The sequence below is a fragment of the Stegodyphus dumicola genome, chromosome 9 (genome assembly GCF_044657685.1).
Source record: "Stegodyphus dumicola isolate Sdum_Otavi_A_Nest chromosome 9, ASM4465768v1".
In the NCBI taxonomy this organism is placed as follows: domain Eukaryota; kingdom Metazoa; phylum Arthropoda; class Arachnida; order Araneae; family Eresidae; genus Stegodyphus; species Stegodyphus dumicola.
In genome coordinates this window covers 113,020,710-113,038,119 of record NC_140776.1, presented here as the reverse complement: position 1 = coordinate 113,038,119, position 17,410 = coordinate 113,020,710, and the positions used below count along the sequence as shown (strand labels likewise).

General features: G+C 32.6%; 1 protein-coding gene across 4 annotated transcripts in view; it reads right to left on the bottom strand.

The window, feature by feature from the left end:
* Positions 1 to 4,450: 4,450 nt before the first annotated feature.
* LOC118181312 (5-formyltetrahydrofolate cyclo-ligase-like) overlaps positions 4,451 to 17,410 on the bottom strand; it is a 47,998-nt gene continuing 35,038 nt past the window's right edge. For all 4 annotated transcript variants that reach the window (XM_035350429.2, XM_085823927.1, XM_035350427.2 and 1 more), the window contains exon 5: positions 4,451 to 16,055. In XM_035350429.2, coding sequence (XP_035206320.1) covers positions 15,826 to 16,055 — 230 coding nt within the window. In that variant the 3' untranslated portion in view covers positions 4,451 to 15,825. The remainder of the gene's footprint in view (positions 16,056 to 17,410) is intronic.

Sequence of the window (17,410 nt, the reverse complement as noted above, 5' to 3'; positions counted from 1 at the left end):
CAGAGTTCTGGAACTTTCTACAGAAATACTTGTGCAGGTTACAGGGACTGGACCAAAATGTCGCTCAATGGTCGCCAAATTTGGCGAAAAAATTAGTCGCCAAAACCGTTGCCAACTTGGCGATATCTCGCCAAATTATCGATATACTTATTTACTCAATGTTAAATGGACTTACTCCTGTATTCTTATGTTTCCGGCATAGTTTGTCTCTCTAGATTTTTATTATTCAAAATGTTGCTCATAGCCGGAACATGTTCCTCCAAGCTAGACGAAACATTTCTGGGAAGCCTCCCGCTTAAAGGAGAGCTACTAAAATCTCGTTTTTCGGAACTGTCCCGCGTGCGTTCCTAGAAGTGAGAGCCTCTTTAGACTAATATTTCACCTTCCAGTCATTAATATATATATATATATATATACGTCGTAGTATATCGCCATGGATTTTTATCACAGTGATATCTATATATGACTCGCCTCGATTGGTTATGCATGTGGCTGGATTGTTAAGGTCATTGGCAACGTAAAACCTCAGGCAACTACAAAATTACATACTTTAATCCCTCAGAGGTTTGCAAAAGAGGGGCCCCAGAGAGGATGTTTGTCGTTAAAGTCACCTGTAACGATAATTGAAGTATTATTAAACTTCCGTGAAAGACATCGTATATTCATTAGTATATCATTTAAAGGTAAAGATGTTGGCAGCAGATGGAGCAAACTATAAATGAGTTCAGTCCTGAAATTAAATTATTGCTACATATGCATTCTGAACAATAAATCTCCAAGACTGAGTGACTGAAATTAGATCTACGACTGCTGCTTTTGGATTACAACCTTTGCTGCACCGTCTATATTTGAGTAGGAAACCTGTAAGTTTCCCTTTCCATATATATGGATTTTGAATACAAGCCAATACCGGGAATTTTTCTAAATCTAAATTTGCATTTAATTGTAGCGTCGCACTTTTGCACTGCTGTATATTTAATTGAATTAATGCAATTTATTCATAACTTATCTTCCTTTTATATAATTCTAATTCTGCTTTTTTTTATTTTCTGATGTTTGTGGGCTTGTCTTTCTTTTGTGGTGAACTTCATAATTGCAGGAAGGTTGACTTTTATTTTCCTCATTTACAGTTGAAGAAATTTCCTCGAGAACTGCACATGCAGAGGTAGAAGCAGTTTGCTTTTCTGCTAATGTAGAAGGTTTTTCAGAGACTTTTAAAGGTGACTCATCTGAAATACATGTTTTTAAGTCCTCTTGATATGTTTTCCAACTTCTGTTCATATTCAGTAAGAGATCTTTGTGAATTGGATCAGTCATTGGATTTTTTGAGCCATATTTTTCACATGAGGTTTCTTTAGAAGCCATTAAATCATATTTAATAGTCTGCACTGCATCTAGGGAATCAATCTTAAGAGAGGTTCTATAGTCAGTGACAAGTGTATCCATTAAGTTGAATGCACTTTCCACTAATGGGCCATGGAAGCAGCTAAGGCAGGCTTTGACCAATTTAGCCAATGTAGGATACTTATAATCATTTGTAAAATCATCTTTAAAATTAAAAACTTTAGACCAATATTTATCAATTGTACACTTGACTTGATTTCCACTTTCATCAGATGTGTAGAGTATTTCTTTGGTGATATCAATATCACTCTGGTATAACCTTATTTCAGCTTCTACTTTTGACTTTTCATTATCACTAAAAATATGGGACATAAAAGATGATAATTTTTCAAAAGCTAATATTGTACTGGTTTTACCTCTTAGCTCTGGATCTAACGCTGTAAAACTAATTAAATATGAATTTTTAAGGGGTAATTTCTGTTTCATATGCTGTGCTGTATTAGTATAACCTTTCATCAGAGAAATTTGGAATTCTTTTGCTATTGGATGATTTTTTGATAATTTCTTCAGGAGACTGGAAGCTTCTGCACCAGTAAATATTACTTTGCTAGGTAGATGGAATTCTGGATTTGTGACATCAACCATTAATAAATCATTATAAGATGTGCACTCTATATTTTCTGGCTTCATAAAAAATGAGAAAAATTTTGCCATCAATTTATAAATACTGGAATGTATTAAATGAAGCATTGGTGTTTTTTTTTTTTTTTTTTTGTTGTTTCAAATAATTTAATATAAGTGTTGAACTCAGGTAATACTGCTGAATATAATGCCATATGCAATAAAGTTTTGTTTTGCATAACAAATAACCCATTTAGTATTCTTTTTTTCCGAGCTAAAGCATCCTTTGTGAGTTGTTGGGAATGCAAGCAAGAATACACCCCTTCAACAATTTTTTTCTGAGCTGCAGAAATATTTCTTTTATTGTATACAGTTTCAACATAAGAAAAATAATCCCCTTTATCAGTTTTATCCAAGTAGTGAAAATAAAATGCAACAAGAGCATCCCACAGATCTTTGATTCTTTCTAAAACACATAAAATGTACACCCACCTATGGTCTGGTCTTTTCAAGGGCTTAAGTTTTTTAATGGCAAGGGATTCACAGATTTTGAAAAAATTTTCTCTTTTACTGCAGCTTTTCATATCAAAATAGATGTCATCAAACAAATCTTCTAAGTATCTATCAAAACATGAAGCAAATTTTTTTGCACAGTTATTAGCTGTGTGACATGTGTTACCATCAATATCTAATAAGTGGGGTGCTTTGTTTGATCATAGTCTGGTTTCAACACCCTTTTTTTTCCACGCATGGTGTTACACGAGTCCATTAATACACTAATTAAGTTTGCCCATGGAATATTATTATCTTCAATAGTATTAACAACTGCTTTAAAAACAGCTTCTGAATTGCAAGATTCCATCTTTAGAGATGCAAAATGATGAACTACAACTTCATTTTGATTGTTATCATAAAACTGCACCAATATTGCCAGTATACTTTCTTGAGTATTGCTAGTACTTTCATCCAAATTTAGAGAAAATGGAGTCTCCTTTAAAGTTTTAATGATATTTTCCTTAATAGTTTTTGCGAGCCCATATTTCATCTTATAACATGCAGTAGTCCTGGACATTTCCAATGAGTTTAGTGCCGTCTGATTGCGGCTCAACTGTTTGCAGAGTTCAATTAAATTGGGAGCTACATTGAAAGAAAGAGGATTCTCGGCGATAAACGAAGTTATTAATACCTCTTGGCGTGCTTTTCTTGTCACTATATCCAATGGCTGAGCATCAGTCTCCAGTAAGTCATCAGTATTTTTTGAATTAGCATAATTACTTAAAGTCATTGAATGTCTAATGCACTTTGAATATTTTATGTGCGTCACAGTTTTAGAATGATTTGTGAAAGCCTTGAATCCTTCCCCACCATACTTCAGCAGTGAGTTACGAAAAACACAATATGCTTGTCCAGCAACATTTATTTTCTTGCATCATGTGCAGATGGTATCCCCATTACCATCTCTCCGTTCAATCCAATTCCACCTAAATGCATTCCGGACACCTTCTTCTAATTGTATAATATCACTATTTATATCGAGAAATTTCATAGTGAAATTCTCTTGCGTACATAAGTAAAAAAATATTTCAATAAACGAAACGAAAAATTTACAAGTGCATCAATAAATTAAACGAAAATTTTACACAGCAGAGAAAAAAAGTTGAGAAGCGATCAATGACAAATAGCTAATATGGCGAAAAATCCCCCTTCTCTACTTATTGGCGCCACGCTGATAAGACCTTTGAACCCAGAGTCACGTGATCGCACATCTGGTCGAACAAAGTCTCTGCCTTTTTTTTCTGCTGCGCCTACTTGCCGAAAAGAATCCAGAAGAGAATGTCCGAGAACCGGGGGAATGAGTCATAACTCGCAATAAGGAAAGAACAAAAAAGAAGTTTTTTCCCCCCTTTTCACGCATTATCACTGCCTCTGGAGAAAGAAAGGAAAAGTTTTCACCGCACACACTGACCTTGCGTTTTCTGCTTTCAAAGCAAACAAAATTACCCAGATCAAAATAATTAATTCATTATTATTCCTACTTCCTTTTGAACGACGATCCCCGGAATTTCCGGGTATCAAAGTTCAAAATCCCCGGAATTCCGGGGTTTCCCCGGAGCACAAATACCCCTGGCAAATCATAAAGATTATGATTTAATAATATCAATGAAGACAAAACGAAATACACTTAAAAAAGCTTATGATCTTATCAACTTCGAGACTGGATAAAGAAAGTAAATAAAGAAAACATAAGTAATTTAACTGATATAAATGAATTTTCATAGGAAATACAATGAGGAAATAACTAACAGATTGAGACAATGTGGATAAAAAATAGGAGCACTGGTGTCTCAGTGGCATTTCATGATTCTGTTCGCAATGACAACCTCAATATGAAACGAATCTATGGCAGTTTCTTGCTTTTCAGTAATGCTAAAGACTGCTATTACGTTTATAACTGTTGTATATTTACTAGTTAACTGCATCACTCTCTAATGAGAAAAATATTTAATTGCATCTGTCTTTGAACAGGAAAACATTTACATAACACGATATAACTTATACAAAATCAATAAAAAATCAATAATAAATACAAATTGGTATTTATTAGTTAAATGTATCAGTCCTTCAACACAAAAACATTTTCATAGCAAAATTATAAATTAGTTAATTGCATTAGTGTCTCAACAGAAAAATATTTACATAGCAAAATTTCACTTCATTGCATTACTATTACAACAGAAAAACATTTACTTTCATCTGCTCTCAATAGGAAAACATTTACATAACAAAATTTATCAATAAAAATTTACTATTTATTAGTTAATAGCATCAATGGCCAATTAAAAAAATACTATTTTAATTCCTTCAGACTCTCAATAGAAAAACATTTGCAAAACAAAATTTATAACTACAGAATTGGCCTTTATTAGTTACTTATATCAGTCTCTCAATAGCAAAAGGATTAAATTCCTTCAGTCCCTCAATAGAAAAAGATTTACATAACACGATTTATTAACATAAAATTAGCTTGTTAATTGCATCAATCTCTCACCTGAAAAACATTTACATAACACAGTTATTTATTTCTTAATTGCATTAGACTCTCAACAGAAAAAAATTTACATAGCAAAATTTTATCAATACAAAATTAGTATTTATTAGTTCATTGCATCACTCTTTCCACAGAAAAACATGTAATTCCATCTGTCTCCCAATTGAAAAACACTTACATAATAGAATTACCAATACAAAAATTACTCTTTATTAGTTAATTGCATCAATCTCTCAACAGAAAAATATTTATATAACAAAATTATTTTTTTATTAATTGCATTAGTCTCTCAACAGAAAAGCATTTACATAGTAAAATTTATCAGTACGAAACTAGTATTTATTACATTACATCAGTCTCTCAACAGAAAAAACATTTACATAGCAAAATTATTTATTAGTTAATTACACTAGCTTCTCAACAACATTTAGATAGCAAATTTTGTCAATACTAAATTAGTATTTATTAGTTAACTGCATCAGTCCCTCATCAGAAAAACATTTACATAACAAAATTATTCATTTCATAACTGCATTAGTCTCTCAACAAAAAAGCATTTACATAGTGAAATTTATCAGCATAAAATTAGTATTTATTAGTTAATTGCATTAGTCTCTCAACAGAAAATTATTTACATAGCAAAATTTATCAATACAAAATTAGTATTTATTAATTCACAGCATCACTCTTTCCACAGAAAATTATACAGTCTCTCAATTGAAAAACACTTACATAACAAAATTACTAGTTAATTACATCAGTCTCCCAAAAGAAAAACAATTACATAACAAAAATATTTATTACTTAATTGTATTTTTCTCTTAACAGAAAAACATTTACGTAGCAAAAATTTGTTAATAGAAAATTAGTATTTATTAGTTAACGACATCAGTCTCTCAACAAATACACATTTAAGGTGACAAAATTTATTAATAGAAATGAGTATTTATTAATTCAGAAGTCAAACAACAAAAATCAGCGTTAATTTACAAAACTTTCACAGGACTAGTTTCGATGGTTTTACCGAACCATCATCTTCAGCTGCAAAACCGCAAATGAACAAGATAGGAAATAATGTTTAGATAAGATAAGAAAGAATGGACAAGAATAAGCAAGTGGCGCCATCTGTTGGCGAAACCAGAACTAAAACATAATTTATTAGTTAATTAGATAAGTCTTGCAACAGAAAACATTCACTTAATTAACACTTACAAAACTTATCAATATAAAATTAGAATTAAGTAAATTACATCAGTTTTTCAACAGAGAAACATTTAGATAAAAAAATTATGAATAAAAATTAGGAACGGGCATGTTTTTAAAGTAACCATGCCATTTTGAAATTTCGGCATGATAATGCTCGGCATTATGCGAATGCTCGCTGTTTACCTACATATATTGGAATGCCACAGGTGCTATTACAGAAACTTTCAACCCTGTTAATGTTTGTTTTTTAGTACTTAAAATGATTCTGCCGACTGTGAAATACGATCTGTTATTCGTTTTCTTAGTGCTAAAGACATGAAAGCGGCTGAAATTCATCATCAGAATTAGTGAAGTATACGGAGAAAACATTATGACCGATGGAATGGCACAGAAATGGGTAACAGCTTTTAAAGATGGCACCACGATATTCATTATGATGAACGAATTGACTGATCTTTTGCCATTACTGAAGATCTGGTGCAGAAAGTTGACGAATGTGAAACAGAACAGACGTTTTAAGATTTTGTCATTATCTGGTACTTTCCTCAAGTTTCACACAATATTCTGTACGATATGTTTAGCAAACGCTTACATTATCGAAAGTTGCATGCACACTGGGTAATGAAAATGTTGATGTGTTCACAAAACCAAACATCCACTAGTGATTTAACATTCCTTCCAAAGTACAGTGAGTAAGGTGATAAATTTTTAAGCCAAATTGTCATAGGCGAAGAAACCTAGGTGCCTTGAGCTACACCAGAATCGAAGCAGCAATCATGGAATGACAGCATTCATCATCACCCAGGACAATGAAGTTCAAGCAAACAGTTTCAGTCTCGAAAATCATGTGTACTGTGTTTTGGGACAGAAAAGGGATCTTACTTGTGGGTTTTTTTGCTCTTGGTGACACAATAAATTCTACGACGTATCATGAGACTTCAAATAAACTGCACTGTGCAATCCAAAAACAAAAGGCATGGCATGCTGAGTAGGGGGATCGTTTTGCTCCATACAACACCCATCTATACGCAATGAAACAAACTCAAGATCTCATCGCGTCATTTTGCTGGGAACAATTTGATCGCCCTCCGTACAGTCCTGATCTAGCGCCCAGACACTACACCCTATTCCTTTATTTAAAAAAGCATCTGGGCGGTCTTTGCCACAACGACGATAATGAGGTCAAAACGACTATGTTGCAGTGGATGTCAAATCAGGCAGCAGACTTTTATGAAGAGGGTATTCAAAAACTGGTTATGGGATACGATAAGAGCCTTAATATTGGCGGAAATTTATGTAGAAAAATAGTTTGAGGTACATACTTTCATATAAAAATAAAAATGATAAGAAAATTCTACTTGTTTCTTTATTTCCAAATGGTACTTAATTTAAAAACATGCCTTGTATTTCAAATGATTTAAAATTAAGAGGAAACTCTTACTTTACTTATTTCTTACTTACCTCAAGTTAAAATTAACTTGTTTCTAATTTACATTTTGCTATATTTTCGCAGGAAATTCTTTCCTTCATCATATCATATGCAAATCATTTCTTCATATCACAGTTTTCCAAAATTTTTAACTAACAGCTCTGTTTTTTAAGTTCTCTTCGTTTTTTGCTCTGCACCCTTACTTTAACAACATATAAATGTAAACATTTAAAAATTTCCAGATCACTTATTGCATTAGCACCTCAACAAACAATTATTTAAAAATCATCAAGCAATATAGATATAGAATGTTAATGATTAGACTTTTCAAAGCATTTATAGTAATTTTCAGATAAAACAAGCACAGATTCCTGCCATGACATGCACGGTGGTGTGAGCTAAAAGAACATATTATATGGGTATGGCTTCGTGGTCATGGTTTTAAAAAATTAAACTGACAGTTTAAAAGTTTGATCTCTTGGAATAAGATAATTAATTTACTTGCAACTTGTAGCAACATATATAAAAAAAAAAAATCAATAAGGGGTGAAAATTCAATGGGGTAAAAAAAAGGCGAACTTAAAATTAAGCAAAAAACAAGGTTGTGTTTTTGCACAGATTTTAATTAAAACTTTATAAATTTTGAAGGCAAACAGTTACAGGTCCTCTTCATCAGCAACAACAACAACAACAAAAAAAAAAAAAAAGGGGGGGGAAGAGGCATGACCATATTTAATATCAAAAACAAAGGGAAAGTGTGGTTTTAGATATATCATCCTAAGAGCATTAAAATTTCGTATCAGTATCATGAATCTTGTATCAAAACGGAAGAAATTAACAAATCTTCGATAACTAAAAATAACAGTAAATTTAATCACAATTTAGACTTTGGGTCTGCAAAAATTATCCACGAAGTTCCTTCATATGTTGAATTGGATTTTCTTAAAAATTTTCACATTAAAAAATACTTATCTTGGTTAGTTAATGATATTAATTCCAATATAATCCTTCCCAGTGCTTTTAAATTTCTAGTGTCTTAACTTTTCATGCTTCTTTACTATTTCCTTGGGCAGATAGCACTCAGTTTCCACTTTGTTCCATCCTTTATTTTGGTATAAATATGGTCATGGTTCCTCTTTTCTTTGCTAAATATTTTACTCCTGAGGAAACGGAACTTTGTTTACTCTAGAAATCGATAGTTTCCATTAAAATCCTCACCAAACACAAGGTTGTTGTTTTACCTAATTTAAATAATTTGGTTTGGATTATTTCATAAAGATGTGCAACTGCAATATCTATAAAATCAAGAAAATATTTAATTGTTTGTTTCAAAAGTATTCAGGCAAAGAAGTTTTCCTAGCAAGTTCTTAAGGCTCAGTTGTTTCTCAGTGCCTCCTTTCAGTTTTTCTTCTCACCCACTACCAGGGCTGATGCTAAGTATTTTGCTGCCTGATAAAATCTCTTGCAGGTTCTATACCGTGCTGCCCGATACCTCTCTACATTCTAAAAATTTATCACCTCCAGATTCTGTTATCCTTTGTCTCTAAGTTCTCAAAATTTTGCCATCCTCAGATTTTGCAGCACATTGCTTCGCTAAACTTAAAATATTTTGCCATTCATAAATTTTGATACTGCCCTTTACCAATTGACTAAATGTTGAGAAACTATGCTTAAAATAGTGAACTGGATATCATATACAGAAGAATAATTGGCGCTTACATGTTAACAGGAAAGTCAAAATTCGCAAAGAGAAGAGTGCCAACACCTTCTTAAACAAAAGCCCAACTACGAGATCGTGACGTCACAAACTGGCGGCTGACAATCGCCGTTGGTCACCTTCTATCTGCCTTTAAAGTATATATGTTTTTAAAGCTTTACTAACAGGAGGGTATTTTCTAATGATGTAGATACATATTATTTTTCGTTTTTTGCTTTATATATATTGAAAATATATATTTTCAATTCATTCGCGGATATAATATTGGAAACATTTTCCTTTGCACAAAACATATTATATATTATTAATTTTTCTATGATCTTATATTGTATGTTTACAGTTAAAATGATGCTTTAAGGTACTGGTTGACGTTTAGTAAGTAAGGTAATGTTGGAATCTCCCTCCATACTAATAATATTCAAGTCACTTAACTGCATAAAAAATATATAAGAAGGATGTGTGAAAAATATTTCCAAGGATATTAGAAGTTTTTAAATTTTAGCAGGGTAGATTTATAAGCACACATATTACACGAAAAACTTAAATTTTCTAAACCTTTTATTATTTTCACAATATATCCATGCAAAAATTGCGCTGATAATGATTTTACTGGGACAATACTTATAACATCCTTATATGAAGATCTCATAATCTGCAGCATAAAAACACAAGCAGAATTAGCAGCGTTTTCACAATTATATTTTGCTACATTCCTATTATATTTTCACCTTTGAAATCTAAGAATGGCTTAATGTGAATTTCATCAACCATTAAAGTGACATATTATCGGTTTCGTCTAAAAAGCAGATTTTTTCCTTAGCATAATTCAGAAAATTTTCACGAGTTTGCTCCACTTTAGGATACACATTATATTCAGAAGACAATCATTTCAATGTAGAAGGATGTGGCAAAGTAACATATGCACTATTTCTTAAAAATTTGTAGCAATGTGGAGAAATTGAAAACATCAAACTTGATATTAACAGATCAGAACTATACCTATTATTATTTTTATGCAAAACGAGTAATGTCAGCTGCTCAAATATAAACTGAACTACTTTCTTTTTATGTTCAGAGGCATTTTTTTCTAATTCCCGAAGGCCTTGAGTTACGAATAATAAAATTTTAAAGCTGCTTTCATTATTATCACCTTTAATTTTTGCAACTTCTTTAAGCAATGAACAGAGATTATACACATCATTAATTTTTAAAGAAAATTCATGGTTACTAATTTTTGTTAATGGAATATCTCTAAAATATGCTTCCACAGGCAGATCATTATGGATAACGACTGATACAGATATAAAAGGAGCAAATTCTGTGCTTATCTGGAGAAAAAATAGACTATTTTCTTTAATCACAACTGTTAAATCATCAGGTATCTTAACATTTTTTAGACATGATGAAAGCTCACTCAGATTACTGTAATTACCTAATTACTAATTTTAAAGTAATAAAAGTAGGATTTCTAGTAATGCAATTTATATTTTAACAAAACAGGTAATAGCAAGCATATGTGTGTTTGTCTCCCACTAGAGAAGAGGGGGAAAGGATTCTTAGGGACATAAGTTTTAATAATATTTGAATTTTCATGTATTAGAAATTTAAATTATTTCTTGTTTTACGCAAAACTGTGTGCTTTATATTACAATTTAAAAAACCATAAGCATATTTATTGCCTTCACAGTTTCTTTAGAAAAACTTTTAAAACCAAAATATATTAAATATTAAGCTAAATAATTTCATTTGCTGCCATATACGTATAAAGTTAAAAGTTCCAAGTTATAAAATTAATCAAAAAGTAAAAAATTGGACATTTTAAAAAGTAAGGGAATATTTAGCATGCAATTCGATACATAATTATTAACCATACAATTTGACACATAATTATACTAATCGATACGTAATTACACAATATTATACACAATGTATTCTATAAAAATGAAATTCCTTAATATTAACGTATCCATTCTTTTAAATGTAGAAGCAAATACCTTAATAAATTTAAATTTCAAGTTAGGCTTAACTTACCCGAAAATGCTTTGAAATGGTAAAATTTTCTCGCGGTATCGATTTTAATCATCTATGTAATACATCTTGTTGGTTAGGAAATCTATATACTCATACTTTAGAACCGTCACAATAATTTTGTCGGAATATCGGCACACAGCACTTTAAAGGCACGATTGAAATCGAAAAAAATATATCAATATCAAATTAAGGCGACATGGTTCAAGCGCCTTCTCACGACCAAGGACGAATTTCCCCTAACTTGCTAATGCCATCTAGATGGCCTTGGTTTAGGGGCGATTTTTCACACCCCATTGAGAAGGCCAACAGTTTGTGACATCACTAAACTACGAGCCTTCAATAGGGAGGCTTGTGTTTAAGAAGGTCTTGAGAGTGCGTAGTTGTCAATTTTAGCTCTATTACACAAATCTCTCTCTCTACTGCAACCGCATGATATTTCTAACTTTTAAGAACAGAGATTTTTTTGGGGGGGAAGGGAGTTTATAGTTTGATATGGGTCTATTGGATCTACCAAACAATGAAGGTGATGTTATCAGTTTCTTACAAGAGTATTATAGATCGCCGAGTAACCGTCAATGTTCCAATTTTCACATTCTGGTGTTCGTATCAAAAACATCATGCAGGTCTGAGCTTCTTTAAACTGGCAGAACAAGAAATTTAACAGCAAGACACCATTCGAAGTCATACCCATGGCTGCAGAAAATTATAGCTAAGGGTTTCATATAAGTATCAAACAATTATTGCAATCTCTGCTCTGTCATAATACATGCCTGTAACACACTGCGTTTGCAAAAACTCTGCAGCATTCATTTTTCTTCAGCCAAGATTAAAAATGTCCACAGAAAATAAGAAAAACATTTCATGATTTACATTTTCTTTTTTTACATAACAGAATTATTTGGTAGTATATCTTCATATTTGCCTTTTCTTAAAACAATTTTTACAGGCGAGTGACTTAAATATAGCAATATAGCTAAAATCAAATAATACAGACTTATTCCAACATCAAGTAACCTACAGCCAAACATTTTAGAAACTATAAATGGCTCATCCTCCTATGATGCACCCACACTTCTAGTCATTTTGGTCTACTGTAAGGAAATCATTTTAGACAGATTACTTTTAATACCAATGCTTATTTATGTTCTAAGAAGGGTCTGATTAAGTTATTCAGCAGTTATTTCATCATACATCACATTGACATCTTTTAAGCAAATGGTTTTCTTCATCAACTCCTTGACACTTATTTTTCTGCATAATATACAGCATATACAATCATAATATGACTTACAAGGAGACAACTTCAAACTTAAGCTTAGGTAGGAAACATATGCTAAATTAAACATGAAATATTAAATCTTCCATTAAAATATTAAAATTCAATGCAATATTTTAATATGAATGCATTTAGATATAATTTTTTTTTAATTCTGAATAATTTTGCCCTCTTAAATCAAACCCATTTGAAAACACTTAAATAAATACTTGTAACAGCTTCTGATACTTATGGATTAATTATACCGTCCATCATGAAAGTTGGCTACTATCGAACTATGAAAGTTGACGGAGCTTCCGCCAGAGTTGCCCAAATAGTCACTATGAAATTCTGAAAGAACTGATGCCTCTTCATTTAATAAATAATCAGTATTTGACCCACTCCATTTTTAAGCTTTGTAAAAAGGTTTTCATCAATTTCTACTAAAGAAAAAGTCCAATTATCTGACATTCAATTAACCAGAAAAGTTCAAGTAACCGGAATCTTTTAGAATAAGATTTTCCCATGAAAAATTTAGCAAATGAAAAATTTGCAATGCCATTATAGAACTCGTATGCTAGTAATATGCATACATTGTCTCCAAACAGTGTGATTTAGCACCAGTAATGGATAAATATGACGTCACAACACAACCATAAGAAGTTCGTTTCGGTTTAATGCAAATTCAGTTAATTCTCAAAGAGCCAACTAAATAAAAAGGATATAAAGTTTATTTTTTTCTCACATTTTGAAAAAACGTTAATCTCTGGGAGTGCATGATGCACAGTATTTTCAAAATTACAGAATCTGTGCATAAAAAAGCCAACAGTACAGGACTTTGAAAACGGATAAATAGTAACATGAAAAATTATGGTAAGTGTTTTAAATTTTTTATATGCTATATCTGTAATTTGTGTCTCTTCACTGTTTAACTATATGAAGAACAATCTGCTTGTTTAAACCTCTGCAGGAATAGCTAGCAACATCTCCGCCAACTTTTATGATCTGCAGGAATTCAAAATCAGATCAGATACTTTACTTTCGTGTTTAAGGCCTATGAAATAAGCTGGCTTTTGTGACTGAAATGCACCTTTTTTTCCCCGAAATCTTGTACATTTTTAAATGTTGGCTTCTGATAATGAAACTGGTAACAATTAATATGTCCGCTTTTTAAGAATAGAAATGTTTTCGATTGATTTGGCTTTTCTATCAGCATTTGCGGAGCTTTGCTGTATTTTGTTATCAGAAGCTCTGTTTAGAACGCTATGAGTATAAACTTCCCACTAGTAATTATTGCAATCTATTGCCATTTTGTAGACCTATTCATGTGCATTAATAAATAATTTTTTTTTAAGGTAAGATCCCATAACTTTGAAAATAATCCATTGCATGATATTTTATAAAAAGCAGGTTTCAAATTTTAATCCCCCCCTTTTTTTTTTCAAAATGCAAGGGGGGCGGAATGCAGCAATAACAGTTAATTTATACTTTTCTTCATAACAGCAAAAGATGATTTATCATGAATCAGTTTGGGTTACATCAAATGATAGCACAGATGTTACGAGTGCAACGTGTGCAGGTGTTATGATACATAAAGGGGTTGGACAAAAATATGGAAACACCGAAATAAAAAGATATTGCTGTGACTAATACAGTGCAGGAAAACCACTGCAGTCTTTTTGAAATGGATAAATAGAAGTCTTGTACACTTTGAAAGGGAATCTTGTGCCATTCTCTCTGTAAAATGTTGGCAAACCATGATGGTGATAGATAGCGCTCACGCATATTTATCTTCAAAATAGACCACAAAGGCTCAATAATATTGATATCTGGTGACTGGTGTCTATGGTAAATGTGAAAGTTCCCCCTCGTGCTCAGAAAAACCTGTCCTGGACGATGTGAGCTGAGTGAACGGGAGCTATGTTGTTTCGAAATATGGCATCACCACTGAGAAACAAAACTTGTACCATGGGATGAACATGATCAGCAAAAATTATCACATAATCCTTGGCAGAAATGTGATCTTCCACAGTAATGATGGGTCTCTTAGAATACCATGATATGGTTGTCCAAACCATGACCAAACACTCATATTGTTTCACTCTCGCCAGCGAACTGTCTCTATCATAACGCTTGGGATGGCATTCGCCAGACATAAATTCGACCAGAAGTTGGAAACGATGTGAAGCAAGACTTATCTGACCAATGACAGTATTCCATTGCTCTACAGTCTAGGCTTTGACAACTTTCTCTTCTACTAGCACACCACTTTCTCTTCTTACAGGCATTTTGATCACTGATGAGTGGCTTTTGAATTGCAGTTTGCCCAAAAATACCCTCCTTGTGAAGCTCCCTTCATATTTTTTGGTGCTGACAAAGTTTGCAAGTGTGACATTCAGTTCAGCAGTCACTTTTGTGGCTGCAGTCCACTAATTTTTCAGGCCCACCAGCGGCCGAGCGGCAAAGTCGCTGAACACTGGTAGTTCGGTCCGAGGTTTGAATCCCGCAGCAAATGGGCTAGCTGCATGGGTGTTCTCATGGTTTTCCCCATGTGTAACGCGTACACAAACCAGTTTCCTTCAGAAAGCCCTCCACAAAGGCATTCCTTCCCTTAGGCAGATGGCCCTCGAGGCTTTGCCGTAATTAAATAACCTAACCTAACCTCTAATTTTTCATCACACTCCCCTTCAATGATCATCTGATATGATCATACAACAGATTTTCGTCAGCGCTGTGATTTAGTGGATGAGGTTTTTCCGATTTTCATGTATGAGTTAAAAGTCTTAGATACTGTGCCTTTTGAAAAACCAAACACATCAACTGCCTTGGTTACAGAAGCACCCACCATACCAGCCCCAACTAGTTGCCAATATTCGAATTCATTAAGCTTTAACATGATGCACTCACACACTGTCACTGTCTTGATAATGAATGACACTTGCAACGTATTGAAGATGTTGTGTAAGTGGCGTTAGCAAACAAATCAGTGCCACCGAAAGCTTTTGCAAGAACAAACATTTCAGTTCAAACGTGCATTTTACGAGTTTTTTCCATATTTTCCCCCAACCCCTGTACTTATCCACAAGTGGCACTAAACTGCACTGCTTGGTGACAGTTTCATGGTTGACGGGATAATATGTAAGTACCTATCTTTCTATGCCTGCAAAGAAAAGCTACACAGCTTCCTCTGGATAAAGAACTTCATCTATCATCATATCATGTTCATCAGTAGGTATGTAAGGCACAATTTGTTCTTGAAAAGCTAATGCTATTGTTGAAACTTTAGTACCTAAAATTTCTTGACATTTCTTAATATAAACATCATAATAGCCTTTACCATTGCCAATGCGATGACCTTCTTTGGTGAAGCCTATTCCAGGAACTATAATTAAATCCAAACCACCTATAACAAAACAAATACACTGTCATATTATACATCAAACATATATTAGAAGAAACATGCAGCAACATAAAACTGTTAAAACTGTCTTTTATGGTAAGCTAGCTACAATCTTTCATTGAAATATTCTCAAGAAATATTAGCACAGATGAAGACTATAAAAACTCAGAACAATAAAATATGGTAATTGTCTGCTAAAAGGGCACCAGTTGCCTAATGTGATAGCTTATTTATTCTGAGTCGTGAGCAGCTGTGCATTTATGATACATATGATGTCTGATCTAAGCAATGCCCAAACTATGTACAACTGTACACAACTCTGATTTTTTTATAAGAATGTGAACAACTCTAATTTTTTTTTTAAACGAAAGCAGATCACATGGGAGAAAATGGGAGATCAACAGTTTTGTTCCGATCTGTTTTTGCTTAAAAAAATTATAAAGAATTGCACAAATCTGGCATCATACACAGCTTTGGAATTAAAATTGCACACATTAAACATTATACATATTATATTCATTACAAATAAAGTAGTTATTCTTCTCATGAATCTTTATGTATCATTAACATTGAGGCCATACAGTTTAACAAATTTCATTTGACAGACTCAACTGATTTATTTAATTAATCAAATGTGTGCAATACATTAATATTTGAATTGCTGAACACTTTTTGTAAATATTGGGAAAATAACCCCAACTAACAGTACATATGTATCAACACAGCTATCTTGACACTTGTTTTACAGACGAAAAGGTAATAGTTACTTATCGGGTGCAACTTGGTAGTTTTCCCACATTGATATTTATCATAAGTCAGCAGGCAATATCAACATATGAAAAGAAAACATACTCTAGCAATTTAAATATAAACTTTAATTATTAAAGAAAGATTACATGGCACATTAAAAAATTATATTCTTCTCCAGATCTTTCTGTAAATTTTTTTCACTATTTTCTTTAAGTACACAGCAATCTGTTTTTGTTTTAAAAACGCATACAATTGCACAGACTCGGGATTGTACAAATCTCAGCAACCTATACACCAAAAATCATCTTTTCATTGTTCCCTTCAGAGATTTTGTGGCAAAATTCTGTAATCCTACAAAATTTTTACCACAGCTTCTTTCACTGCTGACAAAATCCACAAATGCATATTTTAAAATTAAGTTTAAGGCGAAAAAAATCACGATTTGTTTACAAAACCCATTAGAACACAACAAAAAGAGCACATTGAAAATAGCGACGTTGCTTGACTGAAGGGTTGTTATGAACATGGTTACCTGAAGAATGCTTATGCATATGGTTTCCAGAATTTGGCGACATATACTATGGTAATTGTGATAACACATAAGTACC